At 42.4% G+C, this 22273-nt stretch overlaps 3 protein-coding genes and 1 long non-coding RNA gene across 11 annotated transcripts in view; 2 read left to right on the top strand and 2 right to left on the bottom strand.

The window, feature by feature from the left end:
* hrasa (HRas proto-oncogene, GTPase a) overlaps nt 1–12128 on the bottom strand; it is a 22468-nt gene extending 10340 nt beyond the window's left edge. Inside the window, exon 1 of one of the 2 annotated variants that reach the window (XM_086208360.1) lies at nt 11822–12128. The gene's annotated coding sequence lies outside the window, so the exon portion shown is untranslated. The remainder of the gene's footprint in view (nt 1–11821) is intronic. The other variant, XM_086208359.1, reaches the window with a different exon arrangement.
* On the top strand, nt 3497–6341 carry LOC147258489 (zinc finger BED domain-containing protein 4-like). The gene is made up of 2 exons (XM_086207704.1): nt 3497–4825; nt 5058–6341. The coding sequence occupies exons 1-2, from the start codon at nt 4452–4454 to the stop codon at nt 5548–5550; spliced, it is 867 nt and encodes a 288-aa protein (XP_086063830.1). The 5' UTR covers nt 3497–4451; the 3' UTR covers nt 5551–6341.
* Nucleotides 11385–22273, top strand: part of lrrc56 (leucine rich repeat containing 56) — a 19027-nt gene continuing 8138 nt past the window's right edge. For 5 of the 6 annotated variants that reach the window (XM_086208356.1, XM_086208355.1, XM_086208353.1 and 2 more), the window contains exons 1-6: nt 12645–12722; nt 12935–13119; nt 14308–14395; nt 15234–15294; nt 16472–16568; nt 17930–18127. In XM_086208356.1, the coding sequence (XP_086064482.1) occupies nt 12961–13119; nt 14308–14395; nt 15234–15294; nt 16472–16568; nt 17930–18127 (603 nt within the window). In that variant the 5' untranslated portion in view covers nt 12645–12722; nt 12935–12960. Of the gene's footprint in view, nt 11590–12644; nt 12723–12934; nt 13120–14307; nt 14396–15233; nt 15295–16471; nt 16569–17929; nt 18128–22273 lie in introns of those variants that run through there. The other variant, XM_086208354.1, reaches the window with a different exon arrangement.
* The window catches only part of LOC147258487 (uncharacterized), an 8645-nt gene continuing 760 nt past the window's right edge, over nt 14389–22273 (bottom strand). For both annotated transcript variants that reach the window (XR_015116969.1, XR_015116970.1), the window contains 2 exons: nt 20187–20401; nt 14389–18166 (listed from right to left, as the gene is read on the bottom strand). This is a non-coding gene — a long non-coding RNA (uncharacterized LOC147258487). The remainder of the gene's footprint in view (nt 18167–20186; nt 20402–22273) is intronic.

Here is a 22273-nt window from a genome sequence, read left to right as displayed (position 1 = left end):
ACCCAACATACCTGAAAGTTAACTGGACCCCAGCTGCCACACGTGAAATAAAAGTGCCCCATATGCATCATGTCAAGCTGGAGCTGTTGATTTTCATGCTACACTTTCCATCTTTGTTGTTAGCACATCTGTGTTTTCAGGGAGTTTTTGAATGGAGGATGTGTAAGATGTGCTCGCTATTTACAAAGCCTGGATTTTCCGCAGATGTAGGCACTCCAGCACTGGGGTCTCCACCTTTTTTTTTGGGGGGGGGGGGGGGTCATCTGGGGCTCCTGACGGCGGCACGGTGGTTCAGTGGTTAGCACTGTCGCCTCACAGCAAGAAGGTCCCGGCACGGGATCTTTCTGTGTGAGTCTGCATGTTCTCCCTGTTCCTGTGTGGGTTCTCTCTGGTACTCCAGCTTCCTCCCACAGTCCAAAGACATCAAGAGGGGACGAGGCTGATTGATACTCTAAATTGACTGTAGGTGTGACTGTGAGTGTGAATGGTTGTCTGTCTCCATGTGCTGGCCCTATCCAGGGTGAACCCTGCCTCTCGCCCGAAAGCTGCTGGGATAGGCTCCAGCCCCCCCGCGACCCTTAACAGGATAAGCGGAAGAAAATGGATGGATGTATGGATGGATGGGCTCCTGACTTTACCCTCTCTCAGCCATTATCATGTTGACAACACCTGAACATTCAGCCACACAAATGTTTGCGTTAGGCAAGTTCAGGCATGCAGCCGGCGGTAGGGGCCATGTGAGCTGTGCAGGCGGCCAGGGCACTTTCTCCTAGGGAAGCAGCTGATACCGTGGTGAAGGTATGATGGTAAATCCAAGAGGTTTTGATACTGTTATGTTTTCAAACCAAAGCATATCATGGAACCAGTACACCGCACATCCTTACCACTGGGTAAGTTGTTTGGCATGTGACAAAAACAAAACAAATGGAGCAAAAATAGTCGGCAAATTCAATAAGCTAATAGCTCATTTGCAATTGTGCACGTAAACCTGCCTGTCATGTCCGGAAGTGCTCATGCGAATATGCTTTATATACAGAATTACAGAGAAAGGCAATCGTCTTCCAGTATTAACACAAAAATACTAAAAAATAATTATGTCAGTGCATTTTAGGTAGTGGCCACTAGTGAGCCTGCAAAAATTAATATCAGGTTGAGTGATTGTTTAATTTACGTTTAGTGTCAAGGAGGTGAAGCTTAAAGGAGTATGCTGAAAAAAAGCATTGGTTTTATTTACATGAAAATTGGTGGGAAATCATGGTATAACCAAGAGAGAACCAATTAAATAAGAGATATCCTACCCCTGTACTGCCATCATCCATCTCAGTGTTTCACCAAAGAAATCATCATTTGCCAATTAGGCAGACATCGTCCAACCCTTGAGGACACACACATTTGGGGCGGCTTCAGATTTCACTTCCCTTAAAATGAGTCTGTTCCTTTAGCAGAGACAGTGCAGTTGAGAGGGAAACAAGATCACACAGATTTAGGACATCTGAGACAGCTCATTCGCAGCTTCATATTTGTTCCTTGAGTAGAAAAAGAAGAAGAAAATCACTGTGTCCCTTCATAATTAGTCAGAGATTCGTGTGCTCTGGGCTTGGGTGGTACGATGGTACTGCAATATAGCGCAGTATTTTAAAAATCCTAATGGTATCATTTTCAATACCGTGCTGTTTTATGGTTAAAAAAAATGTATTTTAGTATGTAGCAGACACGGCCAGAACGTAGGCAAGTGCTGTGTGATCTACTGGTGTAACAGGCAGGCAGGTGGCGCTAGAGGCTCTGGCAGACATGTAAAGAAAAAAAGTAAGACTGTCTGGGATTATTTTGTCTGTGACGCGAAAGTTCCGCTTGCAGCGTGTCTAATATGTCATGTTTTGCTAGTCCACTTTTATAAACTTTCACAGACTCTCATGATGTTGTGGTTTTTCCTCGGTTTCCAGGCTTCTATTATGTTAGCATTCTTTGCTGCATGGAATCTTTTTTTATTTTTATTTATATTTTTTTATGGTCAGGTATTTGCACTTTGAAAATTGACGGGATGCATTATGTGTTTTGTGTGGGGGCTTCCTGTCTAGCGTTGTCTGCTTTGTGTGAACTGACATGCCAAGTAACACATCAAACCTCCACTCACCTTAAAAAAATACCATTACATACCGTTTACCCCGGTAAAAGTAGGGTGGTGAGCCAGTAGCAAAAAATAGATACCACCTGCCGTAGCCTTATGGGCCCCACGGGTCACATGTCGATTTATTTTCTCCAGGGCACCGTGTCACACCTAACATTTGAAAGAAATCATCCAAACTCCACTCGGTACATTGGCTGACTAGAATAGAGCACATGCACACTCCTTCCTTGGGATGCTCTATCACACAAAGGAGCACACAGACAGCTGGAGTGCATATCAAACCTGCCTTGCAGAAGTAGAGCAGTAACAGGTGACAGGAATACATTCTCCTGGCAGTTTAATTAAGGGGGGGGGGGGGCAAAGTAACAGTCATTCATCCTATATTTGTCTCTGGGTGTGGAGTTGTAGTAATACTTACAAACACCTCTGCAAGGACCTCTGTGTTATTTGTGTCTGAGTTAAGACTCCCTGATGTTAATGATTGACGAAAAAAAGCAGTCATGCTAACTGACAGTCATTTAGTGTTCTCTCTCTCACACACACACACACACACACACACACACACACACACACACACACACACACACACAAACACACACCTCATCCCATAAGCCACCACTTGGCCTTAATGAACAGGTAGGTCTGAACACCATCACCAAAATCAACTATGGCCTCCTTGTAAAAACAACCGGACTATAATTCTCAAGCAAAACAGGAAGAGAATTATCCTGAACTCTCAATCTTGTTGCCAAACATTTAGCTTCCTTTCCCCTTACTGTAAATAAATCCACCTGGTACACAATGCAGCTCACTCTGGCTGGAGAACTGACAGTGTGGCCAAGCCATAGAAAAAGAATCGCCTCTGACATTTTTTTCTCACCAGATAAACAGCAATTTTGTGAAGAGTACTGACTCGTTCAGTTTTTCAGACGCTGGAACCCCTGCGGTCACTTCAGGCTACTAGTTCATGATAAGTCAAAGGCTTGCGTCATGTGACAATCATGCTGGAAACTAAAGACAGATCATCAAAATTACATTAGGTGGAGATTAAACTGAACTGACTACAATCATTTACACCATCATGGGTTTGTTGACTAATTTTTATTTTCTAATTAAATAACTGCTTAGTTAACAAAATTCCCAGATCACATTTTTCAGTTGTGCATATTCATTTACGAAGAAATGAATCTACAGGGTTTCAAATCATGTTTATGATTTGCATTCACAGCAAGAGACGAAGAAAGCAACTTCTCTAGAGATGCACCGATCAATCGGCCGCCGATTAAAAAAGCCAATTATATGTCCAATCGGCCCAAATCGGTGACCGGCTGGTCACTGTCGTAATTTCCGGTTTTCGCCGATCGCGGCTCAACGCGCCGAGAGCAAAACAGCAAAGCTAACTAGCAAGACTCAGGAAAAAAGCATGTCGGTGATTTGGACTTATTATACTGTGTGCCAGTACGACCCAAGACACGCTGTTTGTAATGCTTGTGAGACGTGAAGGATCGACGCCTAAGACACCTGTAACAACGAACTTACTACGCCACATGGAAAAGAAGCACCCAGGCTTGTTCAACAAATGTAAGGAGGACACTGCTGCGAAGAGGCGGGATGCAACAGAGTCGCAGCAACCGCTCCGCCATGGCTCCTATTGTCGAAATGAACACTGAGAAGTCCGTAGCCACCACGAGGAAAATAATGGAGTTCATGGCACTGGACGACCAGCCGTTTAGCGTAGTACAGGACCAAGGCTTCGTAAATCTTATCAACACCTGAGTCCACGGTACAAATGACCAAGTAGGCGGTACTTTTCTGACACAGCGCAGCCAGAGTTGTTCACAAGATGCTGGACGCCACTAAATCCCCCGTCAGCTTCACAACGGACATTTGGACTTCTGACGTGAGCTCAATGTCACTGTTTAGCCTGACAGCTCAGTGGCTGGATGATGAATTTGAGCTGCATCAAGTCCTTCTACGTTGTGAAGAACGCCACGGGTCCCACACCGCCGAAAATCTTAAGGGCCAAATTTGAAAAAATGTTGGCAGAGTGGAAAATCGACAAGAACAGGGTTCATGTCGTGTTGCGTGACAACGCTCGGAATATGACCAAAGCACTGGATGATGGCAACTTCCCCAGTCTCCCGTGTATGGCACATACACTCCAGGTAGCGGCGACTGAGGGACTGCAGTCTCAACGCACTCTCTGACGCTGTGGCAACAGGCAGGAGAATAGTCACGCACTTTCAACACTCATCGCTAGCCTATTCAAAACTCCACGCTATCCAGGAGGAATTGGGTCAACCTACGAAGCGCTTGCAACAAGATGTCCCCAAGAGGTGGACCAGCACATTTTATATGTTGCAGTCACTGTTGGAACAGAAATGTGCCCTGTGCTCATACGCAACAGAACATGAGCTCCCAGCCGTACTCACCTCAAACCAATGGGGGTTTAATTGAGAATGTGGTGAGCATCCTTGAACCTTTTGAGGAACTCACTAAGACAATAAGCTCCTCGTCAGCCACCACTGCAGTTGTCATCCCTGAAATCACTGGACTGAAGCGCCTTTTGGGGAGAGCAGCAGACACAGACCGTGGTGTGGGCACTGCCACAGCCACGCTGTTGGAAGCGGTCCAGAGAAGGTTTGCAGACATCGAGAAGAATCCACTGCACGCTGCGGCCACTGCTCTGGATCCCAGGCAAGTTATAACTTACTGCTAATAATGTTTATTAGCCCACTACTATTCTTAAATGAATAAGCATATGCTACTGAGCTACAGGCTAATGTGTGCATGGGTACATCAAAACATATAAAAGGTATTTTCTGTTGGCCTTTTAGTGCCTGCTTGTGTATGTGCAGAGTGCACAACATTTATGTATTGCCTGGCTAATCTTGATTACAAAATTCTTTTTGTCTGTTCATCGATACAGATACAGAACCTGCTACTTCTCAGCAGAAGTAACGGATGAAGTGAAAAGGGTGCTTCTGAACATGATGGACGCAGTGGACACAAGTGCCAGCAGACCCACACCTGCTCAGCCTTCTGAGGAACCTGCCGCCAAAAGGGCAAGTCTGCTGCTTTCGGTGCATGATGAGATACTGAAGGAGAGTGCCAGCAATGAGGAAGAGCAACTGCTGGCCAGCCCTTCGTCTGTGCAGTCACATCGTTACCTGTCCGAGTTGCCCATCAAGAGATCTGAAGATGAAACTGTAAATGATGGACTGAAATACTGGCACGAAAACAAAACACACTACCCTGCACTTGCCCCGCTTGCCCAAGCCTACCTCTCTGCGCCATGTACAAGCATAGATAGTGAGCGCTTGTTTAGCTTGGCTAGTAATGTCATGGATGAGAAGAGAAACGAGCTTTCTGGTGAGAAGGCAGAGATGCTTTGTGAAGAGGAACCTGCCATTGATGGTTGAGTGATTGCTTTGGGAGAGGGACAGAGTACTTTATTTACAACCTAAAGCTACCTGTTTGTATTAATTCTTTTTTTTATCCCATATTATGATGCACTTTTTTATTTAGAGATGTCAAGGGAAGTCAAAGGCCTGAAATGTGGTGCACTTTACTTTGAGAAGCAGCTTTGATTTTCAAGGACAAAGATTTCATTGCACTTTGAATGTAAGTTGGCTGGACTGAATGTTATGGTTAGTGTGCTAAATAAATCTGCTCTGGAGGCACTGTTGAAACTCTCACTCTATTTCTTATTTGTGAGGTTTTATTCTTGAAAAGGGAGGTTATGATAGCATATAGCCTACTGCTAGTTGTGGTTTTAATTGTAGTTATATAAGCAAAATGTTGTCTGGGAGAGAGGTGCTTGTATTAGATTTGGGAAAGGGTACTCAAGCCAAACAAATATGGTGTCTATTATATGATTAGAATTGTTTCTTAGATAGAAAATCGGTATCGGAAAAAACGGTTTTGGCAGGTCAGACCTCCTTTAAAACTGGAAATCGGTATCGGCCAAGAATTTTGCAATCGGTGCACCACTAAACTTCTCGCTAAGTTTTTTTTTTTTTTGACAGGGTTAGCACTTGTGTTTTTTTCCACATAACCAGATCTCAAATGTACATCTGCCGAATGATTGAAATTTACAGCCTAAAATGCAAATTCAACAGTGCTGTGCCTGCTGCCGGGAGACTGGAGGAGGGAAAACAGACAGCTCCTGCCATCTCTTCTCAAACTAGGCCATGTCAGTGGCTGATTAATAATCCACACGTACATATGGAGATGAATAGCAAACTTAATCATTGATTGAGATGCTGTTGCTCTCGTAGAGCCTCTTGTCCTGGCTGAGCTTGTCTTTAAGCAGATAAAGAGGTGGGATGAGGACACATCGACCGAAGATGACAATTATAAGTGCACGTCCCATATTGCTCTACATATATCATCAACATGTAGGGACAAATCATGAAGGGCTTTTTAATAAGCTAACTTACCTTTTTAAGACTTAGAACACACACTAGACTTGGGAGGATTTCCACTTTCGTTTTCTAAAATTTGCAAATCGGTTGACACAATATTCGTCATTCAGGCATTACCAAGCAGCTTACATCAGCATCCTGTGCCGACAGCGTCATTGTTTTATAACCAGACTAATGGAGCCGTCTGTTTGAGGGGCCATGCAGTTCACTGCCGAGCCAAAGAAGCAATCTGAGATTTCAGGAGAGGGAGGGCCGAAACTGCTCCACATATGATGTGTTGTGACTTTTTACTTGTTTAGTAATGTGGGCGCTATGAGATGACAATAAGATGAGACATGGCAGAGTTAGTGTCGAAGAAAAAATAAAATGTTGTCGTTGATGCGAGCTGAAGACAGATCATTCTCATATTCTCTCCTACTGTCTATACTCACACAGTATACTGTATTTTATTACGGCTGAATTCAGTGTAAAGCTGTTCTCAGGTACATGCATTTCAGTTCCTGTTGTAAAACAACAGGAAACGTACAAGATAGAGACTGACATATATCATTAACTTTACATGTAAACCAGCCGTCACTTCTCATGTTAGTTCATGCCGGTGCGCAAAACTGCTAAACTGATTTAACACCCGCCAACCACTGTCTGACAAAATCACCAAACATACAAATTAGAGACTGTTGCTAGGCTATGAGTTTCATCATACACATGTAAAAATTGTCACTCAAAGAGAACGTTCTAGTATGTTTCTGAAGTGCTACTTATGTAAGTCTGCGTCGGCTGCAGTGCAGGCTGAGAACGATCCTCACTGTCATCAGCTGACAGAGTAAAGCAGGAAGCTTGTAAAGACGTTCTTGTGATGAACTTCTGAGCAAAGTCACAAACGTTTACCCAGAAAGATGCTAGAATTAATAGCAGTTTGGTGAATGAATGGACCGGGAGCACTACCTTCCACTATTAGCCACAGGAACACGTGAAGAGCAGGGGCAGGAGCGGCAAAATTCGATATCTGGTCTGGTTTGCCTCATGTCAACCCAATTTGAAAATCTGAGCACAGAACTGAGCCCAACAAGTATTGCGATCTTCCAATAACAATGAAAAAGATTATTCTCATATGACCTGTACAAGACAAAAGGTCATAGTTGGAGGAAGCACTAATCAAATTAAGAAATGGAGAATTGAAATCTTCGTGGAATTTTTGGGCTTTGTGGAGATGTCCTATGAAATCCTACAGAAGTTATTGCAGCACCCTGTGATGCATTCAGCACCTGATTACACACACAGGTGAATTTTGTGAATTTGTCTCGCGCAGCAGCACATCTTACAAGAAGGCACTCAAAACATACCATGATAGTAGCATGACAATTTCACGTCACACTGCGGAGAGAAGCTCCAATGTTGAATGCGTGGATGCATTTGTGTGTGTGTGTGTCTTCAGTCTAAGCATCGTGATCAAAAGATCTTCTTATTTAGAGTATGTCAATACTCAGATTATTGCAGTCCTTGAGAGCATAGTCACTGATGGTTATCCTGTCCATACTGCTGAAATACATGAACATTTTCCTTCTCTACAACTCTCACTTTCACATTGTATGGTAATTACTGTCAGAGCATGGCTCAGCTGTGCATCAGTCCCCTGCCACAGACATGCAACAGTTGCCCACACTTGCACATGTATACAAACCCACGCAAGTTGGTGCGTGAAACATACAATCACACAAGTTCCATGTTCCATGTTTTTCTTTTACCTGCAGCAAAAATCTCAAAGGAGAATAGATGATCTCCACTACTGTTCACGCACAATGTCGAGTCAAGCTTTTAACCTTTTCCATTCCCAAACATTTTTTGCTTGGCTGCTGTCTTCAAGAAACATTAAGCACTACATAGTATGTTAGAGTTATTTATAGCGAGCCACCTCCAGGCTGGGAAATTAACAGTTCATTTTGAAACCCTAGAGCCCTGCCTGAACCGAGAGGATAATCTTACATGACAGTTTATGGAGGGTGCTACCACAGAGCAGTGAGCGCACTGATGGGAGAGAGGCTGAGAGGGAGGGAGAGAGAGTGCTGCATATATACTACATGGGCAACGCCAACCAGTTGAAGGTCTTGTTGGCCTGGACACTGGAAAATTTAAAGGGAAATCCATTATGAAAAGTCCAACAACCTCCAAGTCTCTTCAAGCTTCCAGTTATCAAGAAGATTCTAATTCCAAACATCCCTTAACTTTTTCCACGGTCTCTTCAACATGGAAAACATCACTACACACAATGAAAGAAGGGCATCTTCCTCAACATGCGTTCTGCTCTCCATTAAAGTGCTTAATTGGTTAAAGAATCCATACTAGCAGAGCCCACTGCAGAGATAATAGATTTTTAATGGTGCAATGATGGTAAGGAGACCCTCTCTAGGGAGGTATCATGGTCTAATACACGACAGCCCACCGCACCCTCCTACTGTTCTCCAATGACATCATCTATCCACCTAAACAGCATTCAAATGTGTTGGCTCACAGATGAGGTGTCATTATTCTGCTCTGGGTTCAAACAAAGACATCTAAATGCAAAATTACGGTCAGGATGGGAGTCTGCTCAGGGTGGTTCACCAACACCAAAGCATGAATGAAACCATCATTTTGCTCACATACGATCTTATAATTAACAAGTCCTGCTCATCCTCCTTAAAAATACTTGTATTCTTAATCAATAGGGCTGGGTTTAAAAACAACAACAACAAAAAAATCGATCGAATCGATTTCAATCCATCTCCCTTTAAATGGTTCATAATCGATTCATAAAGTCCAAAGATCGATCTTTCAGCTTGAGTAGTTTTTTCTTCATTGGACGTGCGGAGAAGCAGCAGGAAGTATCAACCCTGCTACTCTCGCGTGATCAGCGTATAGCGCCGCTTCCACGGAACATGAGATGTGACTGCCAGGAGTCAAGCAAACAACCCAGCCCACTGGGTATTGATTCAGATTTTCCAGATCCAATCAACAAGGTCCCATTTCGATTCTGTTCAAGGGTTCTGGGTGATGTCTTGTCAAATGATTGCGAAAATTCGTCGTGTTGCCACTGTATTTTACCTTTCCGCTGCATATTTTGCATATTACTTGTTTTTTGTCCAACTCATCATTTTCTTCCAACTTGTTAAATCCGAAATACATCCAAACATCAGCTTTTAAACTTCATTGGCGGTGCCTGGCGAGATGGACTCGCTTCCGCCATGTTTGCTTGACTGCTGGCAGTCACATCTCATGAGATCTTGTTCCGTGGAAGGCAGCGCTATACGCTGATCACACGAGAGTAGCAGGGTTGATACTTCAAGCTGCTTCTCCAAACGTCCAATGAAGAAAAAACTACTCAAGTTAAAAGATCAATCTTTGGACTTTATGAATCGATGATGAACCATTTAAAGGGAGATCGATTAAAACTGATTTTATCAATTTTTTAAACCCAGCCCTATTAATCAAGGCACCGGAGTACAGGTGACTCTTTCCCTACTGGGTCATTCTTCAAGCTTGTCAAGCAAGGAGTGACAGTGGAGGCAGCAGCAGCGATTAAAAGGTCAGGTGACCTCCACACACTGGACTGACCGTTGAAGAGGCCATGAGGCGTATCACCAGATACCAATCACCCTCAAACTCTGGCAGTCTTTCTTAGATCAGAGGGTGAATGATGTCCAGTTGTGCGTATGGCGAAGCACTCAGAGCTCCAGTCAAGATGCTGAGGCTTCCAGCCAACACTCAGTCCAGAACACAATTCTAACAAACAAATACAACTCAGTGAGAAGCATTATGAACATACATCTTAGCGCCTACATGTTTAGGGAGTTACATTCTAGGAGATTAAAGCAAGGTGAAGAGGTAATCTGTGTAAAAATCTTAGTACAACACTCATATCTGGGATGTTGCTGGGTAACCGCCAGGCTCCAGCTGCTCAGAGAACATCACACCTCAATCACTGGCTGGACCAGCTCCAGCTGTTTTCCAGCTGCCTCCATTCTCTACATACACTTTAATGTCAAAAGTGGCTATGGCTCAGGGGTACTTTCATCATTGATTAATCTGTTGAAATTTTTTCCTATCAATTAGCGCAAAATTCAATTCATGACATTTCAAGAAATGTAAAAAAAAAACTCATCAGAATTTCTTAGAAATATGGTGATTCGCAAAGTGACCCATTTAAATTAGTTTGTCTTGACACTGTATTGTTTTTATAAACGGAAAAAAACAAAACAAGCAATGACCAACCATTACATTCCCATGATTGGTTACCACACGTTTGACTGAAATGATTTTTTTTTTAAATTTGTTATTGTTTTATTCCTTGAATCGTTGCAGCTCAAATGTCCAGCTGACACAACTGGGAGTACACCTGAAAGGAGTTTAATTTACACCATGGTCTATTCTATTTAAACATGAAAAACAGCAACAATCATATGCATTCGTTTAAAAAAAATGAATCATTACAAATTGAAACAGAACCAGGTTCATGTTCGTTAGGTTCTAGCTTTATGTTTGGCGCTGCAATGAGCACAATGACTTTTGACAGACATTTATACCGTCCTTGACAGGGGGAATGTTTCTCCTCGGCCATCATTTGACCAGTTAGACATCCGTCTTTGCTTTTGTTTTCCCTTTGCAACTCAGCAACGTTAGCGTACATAATCCAGGGTGGTAAACAGCTGCCAGTCTGATTTGTGTAAACCTTGTGAAGGAATCTGACTTCCGCAGTGATACATTCAGTCTGACGGGGCGTCACCCTACTAGTCTGTGGCCGGGATCGGCAGCAACAGCAGCCTCATGTGTAGATTGTCCCTACTATGGACCAAATACAGGCCACAAAGGACAAATTCACCGCGAAAGCCACGTCGGTTTTCGCGACTTCCCTTTCTGTTTCGAGGAAGGGCAGGAGAAGAGCCATATTCATCTCTGACCAAGTTTGAACGGACAAACTCAAGGGTGGCTCTCAAGATACACTTGTTTAAAACCCCAAGCCATAGTCTTGACATGGGAACCGTGTAACCCTGCAAACAGGTAGCCAAAACTCAAGCAAACGACTGAGCTCGACACATCTCGGGCGTGAAATTAAATGTTATTATAGCTAACGTTAGCTAACATGCTTTAACACTGGCACCGCAATCTCCAGCAGTGTCCAAACCACTCAAAGCAGTTAAAAGCGGACCTATTATTTGACCCCAAAAAGCCAAAAAACAAAACATTAACTGTCGACATATTTTGGGTACCGGAATTTGCATTGCATACTTACAACAAGCAGTCTAATTAGGGACCAGAGCGACGCTTCGTCTGCCGGAGAAAAAGAAAAAGATGTCCCAACTCTGTTGCTTCTCAGCTTGGATCACCAGAAAACAAGACGGTCTCAGTCGGCTTCCGGTCGTCTTCGGATAGCTGTACCTTGTTATCGCCCAGAAACAGCTTCGTTTTCCGCTGCTAAAATGCACCAAGCGGTACCAAGGCATTCATTGGTTCTGAGTAAAACGAGCCCGCGTTGAACAATGTGGCTCCAGTGTAAGAGGACTGGAGAGAGGATGGGGAGTGTCGAGCCCACGCCCAGCGCTATCACACACAGAACCGCCCCGGTGTTACGTCGACCTCTGCCTGTGCTCAGAAAACTGCATGCCGGGAGCGCGCACCGCTAGAGGGGAGGAATAACTTGTCGTTTGAAACATTTGGAGCCGAAGAATTGTATAAAAAATATAGAAGCTTCTTTCCTCTAGACTAGACCCAGAGGATTTTATCATTACTTGATGTGGTTGTTCTGATAATGTTTCTCTCTCAGTATTTGATTGGCAGACTTTTGCGTGTGCCTTACGTGCCTTTTAACCATATTGGATTATATTCCGATGCAAAACTAAGATTTGTAAAAGTGGAAAATGAATGGGAGTTTCCTTGCTACCCTCAGTTGTGTCTTAGATGTACACACTGTGTGTAGTAATTGCAGCTTATTTTATTTAGCCATTTCAAGCTCAATAAGCCGTTTAGTGAATGTCTTTGTTATGGTATGCCATTTATCGTACAAGTGAACTACGTATCCCAGGGGGCCGCAGGGTCCTTCTGCGCCGTATCCAGGAAGTCGTTTGTGGTTGTCAAACAAACTTTGGTTGTAGGAGGGGTATGAAAAATATTGGGACCATCTTTTCAGACTGCAGGTAAATCATGAAAACTAGATAAACAAGTGTGTGAAATTCCAGCAGACGTACACTTGTACCGGAATTAGCTGAGAGCAGAATATTAATCGTTTCATAGACAACGCTTCTTTGTCAGCATTATAGTTATGTGTGTGTGTGGGGGGGAGGGGGGGGCATTAGTCTTAGTTAATAGTCAATTTCAATTAATGCTCGATTTGTCTCTTTCACTTCAGGTAATTAGCCGTGACATAATAGCAATATGAGTTGCTATCAAGGGTGTGTGACTCAGGACATCCGGCCTGGCACGGCCCGGGTGGTGGTGACTGAGCTGATGGGACACATCAACCCAACTCCAACCGTGAAACCCTGCGGTGGCTCGGCAGCAGGAGTGGAGGTTCCCCTCTCTCCCGAGAAGCTTGTATGTAGATTCCAGTTCTCCTGTCCCTCCATCATTTTGTATGATTAAAGTGGATAATTTGTACATATAATGAACAACTGTGTTATTTCAGATTATTTGTTGCTCGGAGTTATTGAATGTTGTGTGGCCTCTTTCTAACTTGTGTTTGCAGACAAAAGCAATACAAATTCAAAATTATAGCTCATGGAACACGGAATTTTTGAGATTGATATGGATATTTGATTGTTTAAAAAAATTCCGAAAATGAAAATCTTGATACGATCCATTGAATTTCTTTCTTTAAAAATGATCCACATGTCAAGACTTACTGTCATGAACAAATTGCACTATTCCTAAATGATTTTTAAACTAAGTGGACAATTTCCAATTGGCAGTTTCATGTCGGGCTTTGAATGAAATCTACAGTAAACCTGGGCGATAAGACTCCAAATCAATGTCGCAACCATTTCAATCATATCTTCATTGCTGATTACTAAATGATTATTATGCAGATAATGTGTAACACATGCCCAATAGTTATTGGACAAGTTACATACTGTAAATATTCTGACATTAAAGTGAACGAATTAACCCAATCAACTCTTAAGGGTTGGTAAATTCTAAATGATGATTTTTCTACACACTTTTAGGTTAACCGCTCAACCCTAGCTGATAGATAGAATTGTAATTTTGATTTAGGGCTGAATTATTAGAAAAAATATCTAATTATGATTATTTTTGACTGATACTGTAGAAGCAGTACGATTCACACTATTAGACAGAATCATCATTTTTGTGTCATTATTCACATTAAATTTGAAAACTAAAATGATGGTATTATTTTTGCAGGAATCTGTGCCAAATATGCTTTCTTAGAATACTATTTGAAGGCTGGGATGTCTGTACTTTATTTTGACACACATTCTGCCTTCTCAATTAATCGTTCAAACCCATCTCAATTACAGAAATCTATGTTCATATTGATTTTGATTACTGTACGATTAATTGCCCGGCCTTGTATATCAGAGTTGAACCCCCTCGGTACAGAGAACAAGATGAATACGAGATGAATCTCGCCTTTGTTATTATGTGTCCAAACACATCCCTCCTTGCCTGACTGTTTAAAGAAACCGTTCTGTTTGAGATGTTGCTTGCTGACGCTGACAGTATAGATCACCTGGTGTTTGAGTGAACCTCTGTCCCTCGTAGGAAATGCTGTGTGGAACTTCAGACCTATCTCAGGTGACCTCACTGGAGCTCCGGATAGATACTCAAGAAAACAGTCTGGGCAATTTTGGTAATATCTGGCATTTTAATTCAGTTTGTAGGTCTTGCACATGTAGTATGAAGTATATTATAATTTTATGAAATACATAAATTTAAGTATGCTTGTTACCCAGGGATACATAACAGTTTTAAATCAAAATTGACGTACGACTATTTGAATCGTTATAATGAGATTATCTCTGTTGTCATTCAGACCACACGCTAGACAGGCACCTCGCAAAGCAAGTTATATTGCAATAGGCTCTTGAAGTTAAAAAAGAATAAAATCAAATCAAAACTTCAAAATTATTCGTGCTGGGAATCAATTACAAAAATGGAATTAAGTCAGTAAAAACAACATCTTGTGATCAGTGATGATAAATGACACGATTAACAGACTAGTATTTAGTTGTTTGGTTTTTTTGAAACAGATACACGTGTGGTCAAAATGATCAGAGGAGTTTTTTTAACTTTTGTAATAATATATCAGTTTAAATTATTTCTCAGTCAGAATATTTCTGACTCGTACATGTACTCTTCCCAGGTACGTATAATAATACAATAATTTTGAGGAAGAACCAGTTAAACAGAGGTTGTTGTCAGGATGCACATTGTGTGTCAGTTTTTAATAATAAGTGCAACGTGACTGAGTCGGCAGTGATAGAGGAAGATCTTCATTTTGCTCACTTTTATCCTCTGATTGTACAATGATAGCAGGTATTATGGGAATGTCCGTGTACCCTTCATTTTGGCAAATGAAGCACCTGAAATAGCCGTTGGGCCAGCTGTTGACCCGTTGAAACAATCTTTTCATTGTGGCTCTAAATAGAGAGTAACTGTTCATCTCATTATCTTTTATTGTATTGTAGGTGCTTACTTACCCAAGCTGGCGCATCTGAAAATGAACAACAGTACGATCCTGTCGGTAAGGTAAGCATAAAGTGACATAATACAAATTATTACTTCTTTTTTTTGCTGTTTTGGATTGTATTCTTGAAAAGTGACCTTGTCCCTGGACCACACACTCAAGACTCCATTAGGATTGTCTCCAAAAATATTACGGGTACTCAAGGAAGATACAAATCCATCCATTTTCTACCTCTTATCCTGTTACACACGGTCGTGGGGGGGCTGGAGCCTATCCCAGTTGCCTTCGGGTGAGAAGCAGAGTTCACCCTGGACGGGTCGCCAGTCCATCACATTTAGACAGACAACCATTCACACTCACAGCCACACCTACTTTAGAGTATCTGATTAACCTCGTCCCCTCTTGCATGTCTTTGGACTGCGAGAGGAAGCCAGAGCTCCTGTGCTCGAGCCGGGGCTCGAACCCGGAACCTTCTGGCTGTCAGGCAACAGTGTTAACCGACGCACTACCGTACCACCTCAAGATGCTGATCGTGAAACCAAAACTTAAATTCTGTTCTATTAGTTTCATATTCAGCCAGGAGGCCTCAGACGCTGCTGAAAGACAGAGTGTAGATACTGAACAGCCGATGTGAGGATTTACCTAAGTGTGGCACATGTAAAGTACAGGTGGCAAGCTCTTCCTCCACCTCAGCCAAGGGGTTCCAACTGGCAAAAATACTGAAGTGGCTTATCTATGCTCCTGTGTATGAACACCAACAGATATGATGTTGAGTGCAGTTCTGAAGAATTCACAAGGGGGAAAGAAACACAACATCAGGTCGGAACACACACACACACAAAAAAACATGTTATATGACATGTTCCTCTGAAAAGGCAGGTAGAAATTTGTTACCTGGGAAACCAACAGTAAATTCAGGATCTGTCTGCTCCACCCTGAAAGACAGTGGAGCCAGCCGACCGGACATGCAGCGCCTCTGACAGCATTTCCTGCTCTGTGCTGTGGGAACTGTAGTGCAAAAGGTTGAATGAGGTTGTAGACACGCCAACTGGGACTCTGCTGGAACGGTCAGAGAGGGACTCTGTTTTAGGAGGCACAGGAGAGGCCCGTATGTTGGGCAAGAGTAGGGAGGATTTTTGTCTTCAGTAGCCAAGGGACTGGATAACCTTTCCCATGATTCCTAGTACTTTGTTAATAAAAATTAGATGTGTACTTTTTTTTTTTTTTTTGTCTCCATAGAGACCTGGGAACCAGCCTCTCCCACCTGCAGGTGCTGTGGATGTCTCGCTGCAGCCTACAAGACCTCGATGGCATCTCTGCTTTGTCTTCTCTCAGGGTAGAATTTATCCACAGATTAAAGAAGAAACTACTTACCTTACCTTTTTATGTATATTGATCACATTATTTTCTTCCTTATATTATACCCCACACTGCCTAAAAAACTCTTTACACAAGCCAAACTTTCTTCTTCTTCTTCTTTTTTTCTACATTATAAGTTAGAAATACCAAAGTATTGATATGAGAAATATGTTTACGCAAATACTTTACCCAAAATAATTACATCATAATATGACAGTAATCCATAAATTGAAAAACAATTAATCTATGATACTTCATGATTTCTTTCAAACTGAAGAAGAGGAAACAAAAATTACTGTTTTGGGGTGTCAGCAGGTAAAGCTGAGACAAATGCTGTACAACACTTTACATCACCTCTTAACGTACTGCCTTTCTAACGCACAAAAACGCACATAGTAAGTAAAATAAACAATTTGCCAAAATGGCAAAGGAAGTATCACTTTTTACTGCCAGCGGCACTGATGATGCACTACAAGATGTCTTGTAATACAAATATTTTGTCTTGCCCCTGCTCTAAAACATTTTCTTAGAAATTTTCTTTCCAACTTCAACACTTAGGGCCCTATTTAAATTGTCGATGGTGGCAGGTGGTTCGTGTGTGCTGTGCTCAGCTTCATTTTGGTATTTAGAGAGCACGTAATCAGAGCGCAAACCACGCCGCACAATGCAAAGATGCGGTCATTCGACACCTACTTATTCAGAGGTGTGTTTCAGGCACGACATCACTCTAACCAGTCAGAGTGCCACATGTCATTCCCTTTAAACTCCAGGTTGTACCAGGACTTTGCGTGTTGCTATTTTAGTGGCGCATGCATTTCATCTCAGGAGAAGTGAGGCTTCTTATCTGGAAAAGGACCTCCTCCTGCACCAGGTGAAGGCACACACGCGTCTTACCTTCATATACCGGAACGGCAGGAATCTACTCAAGCCATCGGAGGTGAAGCAGGGCTTGGGGGAGGTTGCCGCTAATGTTTCCATGTTATCAGGCATCAACAGAACCACACTGCAATGCCATGTGTCTGCTCATGTGATTGAGTTGCCCTTTAAATAGCACTTGACACATAATGCCAGCGCCCAAACCCAAACCAAAGCCTGTTCTTGATCAATGACTCAGACATTTTTCTGGTTTCCAAATTGCATGGTTGTGCCAGACCACTCCTCATTTACATAATTAAGTTCCTACCAGCACAGGTGGGTCACAAGTTCATCAGCTAGTCAAAGGGCAAGGTTGCTTTGCTTGGAAATGCCATTTGCACCAGCTTGAATCTAACAAAAATGCTTGCACTTGATCAAACACCAGCAGCCTGATAAAGTGAATGTCCTCTCTTTGTGTTTCAGGAGTTGTACTTGGCCTATAACAGTGTGACAGAGCTGAGTCAGATTGGTTTGCTGGAAAATCTCCACCTGTTAGATCTAGAAGGAAATGATGTGGATGACCTCGTCCAGGTTCAGTACCTTGGATTGTGTAGCAAACTTCACACACTCAGCCTAGAGGGAAACCCTGTGTGTGTCCAACCGAATCCCACTGTGACCCAGGTTGGTCCATGTTGTGCTTATGTTGTTATTTTTCACCACCTGCAAAAAGAGATGACACTTAAAAGAACACACCAACTCTATCGGAAGTACACTTATTGACTTGGCTACTTCCAGTGGCATCAATCCAGTGGATATGTATTCTGCTGTTGTGCTACAAAAAGACACTCTTGTCCCCTCTGTGCTGCTGCTGCATGAGGGAGCTGACACCCACAGAGACGGACTGACTGCTAGTTAGCTTAGCGCAATGAATGGTGGTGGCTGTGTAGTATAGCAACAGTAATGCAGTATTTCAGAAGTCACCGAATACCCTTTTCTCCAAAGCAGCCTTTGGTTACAGTAAAAGAACGAGGGCATTGTGTAATAGAAGAACAATTTAAAATAAATGAGCCACTGTAACTTTAGAATCAACTTTGGCAAACGAAGAATGTTTGCTAACAACTAAGAGAGCAACTGCTGCCACATGTCATGGCTGAAGAACTATCAAATAAGTAGTTAACATTTATTTCTTCATATAGCACCTATGGCAGATGCAAAATCACAAAGTGCTTTACAGTGATAAATAAAGACACTAAATAAGATAAACAATATAAAAATCATAACAACTTAACTGCTGGCACTCTCAAACAACAGCAGCGACAGTCAGTGTTGAGGCAGAGCGCCATGATTAAACTGGAGCAGCTGTTTAGGGCCTGTCTGAACTACCAGCCTGTTTAAATAAGAACGTTTGGCGCTGCTTCTTAAATAACACAGGAGTCTAAGGATCTTAGAGGTGAAGAGAGAGCATTCCAGAGGTTAGGTGTGACTGGCTGAACGGCACAGTCTCTACTCTGGTTTGAAAATGGGAGATTTTTATCATAAGAGCTAAGAGGTCAATTTGCATTACATGGAAGGAGGAGGTCTGCAATATAGTGAGGTGATCAACCACGTAAGGCTCTTAAAGGTAGCTCCAGTATTAGATTATATTATAGAATACAGTAGTTGATTGGGAACCAGTGAAGGGAGGATAAAGTAGGAGTGATGTGTGGTATCTTGTTATTTCTTGATCAAATTAACCGATCAGAACAGATTGACGATGGTTAACAGAAGTTTGATTCGGCCACCTAAACAGAGCTTTGCACTTCTCTAGGCGAGAAGAAATGAAGGCATGATTGATCATTTCCATCTCAACCATAGTTAGAACTGATCACAATGTCCAGATTACTTATGAACAACTCCCGAACCGAATCTGTTTGAGCCAGAACACACAGAGGAACTACGAGTTTGGAAACTGTTCTTTGATAAGCAATTCATCATGACATTATGATCATGCAAGGAGAACATCTGGAGAAATAAATGTCTGTTCTTTGCGTGTGGGCCTTAGGCAATCACCAGACAGCAGAATACATATCCACCGGATTGATGCCACTGGAAGTAGCCAAGTGCTAACAAAAAGAGAAAGGTCACAGCTTGAGAAAAAAAAAAAGGGGGGGGGGGTGGCAGAGCTGTTTAAAAGGAAGTGTTTTTAGTCCGTTGATGTTGTAAAAATCCAATTGCAAATGTTACCCTGTGGTTTTGATATTATTTACCAGCAAGCTGTCTGTCCTGTGCTGGCAGGCTGTTTGTACTCATGGTTCTCTCAGATAATAAGGGTAATGTAATTAGCATGTCCTGAGCGTGAGTGTCTGTGCGACTCACACCAAACAGTACAATGGGAGAGCAGGAGGCAACTGAGAGCTACTCAATAGCACTCATCTATGGGGACATCATGACCGACACCTTTTATGATGTAAGGACAGTTTCCATAAACCACTCATTCAGAGTTACTGAATGTAGCTGCATGTGTATCACGAGCTTCATTTCCACCTTCTCCTGATTCGAGTTTTTGGGCCACCATGAATGTGTTTATTTACACCCACCAGCAGAGAATTAATTAGGAAACTGGGGCAATGAGGGGAGATGCTGATCTGAATATGCATTAGGCCTGTGCTTTGTAGTACTGAGGGCTCACTCGGTTTGCTCTCTTGCCAAACTATCACTCTCTCTCTTTTCATCACACACACATCCGCTCACTTCCTCTCACCCAACCCTCCTTCTTTTCTCTTCAGATTCCTCCTTGCCAATTCTTCTCTCTCATTCTCATGCACTGCATCTGTATGGCAGGGGTCCTGAGTTCTCCGAGCTCAGGGATGTTCTGGACTTCCTTTGCTTGTTCTCTCTGTACTCAGTGTGCTGATGAAAGTCCACAACCCGGTGCCTGTTTTTATGAACCTGCATGGCTCGACAACCTCTGCCTCCCTGTAACAAAGGTTCAGTCAGGCATTAGCACAGCAGGTTATGCATTACTTTTTTCAGTATTAGCACACACTTGTATGAACACTTTGGTCAATGCCAGGTTCTGATATTAGGAAGACCACTTTTCATTTTTGTTCATTTTGGCTGTGTTGATGATTATGGCGAAAACATTTAGCAAGATTGGATATTTAGAGGGGGACTTTGTGATTTCAACCTCATCGCCTTTAAACAGCCTATAATGTACTGTGTACACAAAAAAATACATTTGTCCTGGGAAGCATTAGAAAATAGCCATTAAAACAACAATATTTACTGTTTTTGGCCAGTTCAAGGAGGAGTTCATCTACTGTGCACCAAGAGACTATCTGTATTCAACTAAAATCACATGGGCAAGAGTGTGGTGTGTGTGTGTGTGTGCGTGTGTGTGTGTGTGTGCGCGTGCCCATGTGTGTGTGTGTGTGCGCGTGCCCATGCGTGGGGTGTTGATACAGATGTTACTAAACAAAATTAACTCAATAATAATCTAAAATTATGCTTGTAGGACTTTCTTGAAAACTGCACATCTGTATGGGTGTGAATAAATGGGACATGGCTAATAGTTGATCGATTGATGATCTCGCTCTAAAAAAAAAGTTTCTATTGTAGTCACATTTTGTACTTACAGAAAAAATTATTAAACATTTAAAAAAGGTTTTTTCTTTCAACAAGATACAGGCCACTGTAAAAAAATAAAAAAATCTAACTTGCCATCTGTGTTAGTTTTAGTTTAATTTTACAATCTACAAGAATATAATAGTACACACTTGTGTAGTAATAAAATAATGTATCGTCTCAATTCTGTCAAAAATATGTTTTTCTTTTTGTTCCCAAGCATTTGGAGCTTCACTCTGTAAAGTGATGCATGTGCTGAGTTGGACACTAGAAAAATGTTTAACAGTCGAAAATCAGGTTTCGAGTCGGTCCTGTAAGCACGAGTTTGACATAACAAATATTTTCAGAGCCTTTTCAAATTTATCATACAAATATGGAACTTTGAAGCCTACGGGTCACAAACGGAGAACTGACTTTATGAGTCATCTTGTGTCCAGCAGTTAAACAAGTGACTAGAAAAATATTTGTATATTGATATCATCTGGGGGCTGCACGGTGGTGCAGTGGTTAGCACTGTGGCCTCACAGCAAGAAGGTTCCGGGTTCAAGTCCCGGCTCGGGCACGGGATCTTTCTGTGTGGAGTTTGCATGTTCTCCCTGTTCCTGTGTGGGTTCTCTCTGGTACTCCGGCTTCCTCCACTCCGGCTTCCTCCCACAGTCCAGTGGGGACTAGGCTGATTGAATACTCTAAATTGACCGTAGGTATGAATGTGAGTGTGAATGGTTGTTCGTCTCTGTATGTTGGCCCTGCGATGGACTGGTGACTTGTCCAGGGTGAACCCTGCCTCTCGCCCGTTGACGCTGGGATAGGCTCCAGCCCCCCCGCGACCCTTAATATGTAGGACTAAGCGGAAGATGACGATGGATGGATATCATCTGGCAGTCTAATGAGGTGGTGTTATAAGGATTTTAATGTGGTGATTATAGTCGCTCTCCTGCATCAACAATGTCAGGCCCACATTTTATTTTTGTTTTACTTAATACATTTTTGGGTGGGATCTTTAATGAAAGGCCAGGTTAAATCATATTATCTAAAATGTGTTTAATGACTCATCAAATTTGCCTTATTTAGACTATAGGATTGCATTGATTCAAAGTCATGGAGCCAGTCAAGCATATCATCAGTCAATGTCAAGTAGAGCTCAGAGTCAACTGTTAAACACATCGCCATCAGTGGTGCCACTATAGCAGGAATATGGTGTATGGGGATATTTTAAGTACTTCA

Source organism: Aulostomus chinensis, chromosome 7 (assembly GCF_037954235.1).
Source record: "Aulostomus chinensis isolate RoL2024-O1b breed Wild chromosome 7, RoL_Achi_v1.0, whole genome shotgun sequence".
NCBI classification, from domain to species: domain Eukaryota; kingdom Metazoa; phylum Chordata; class Actinopteri; order Syngnathiformes; family Aulostomidae; genus Aulostomus; species Aulostomus chinensis.
This window is presented reverse-complemented; position numbering and strand designations above follow the sequence as displayed.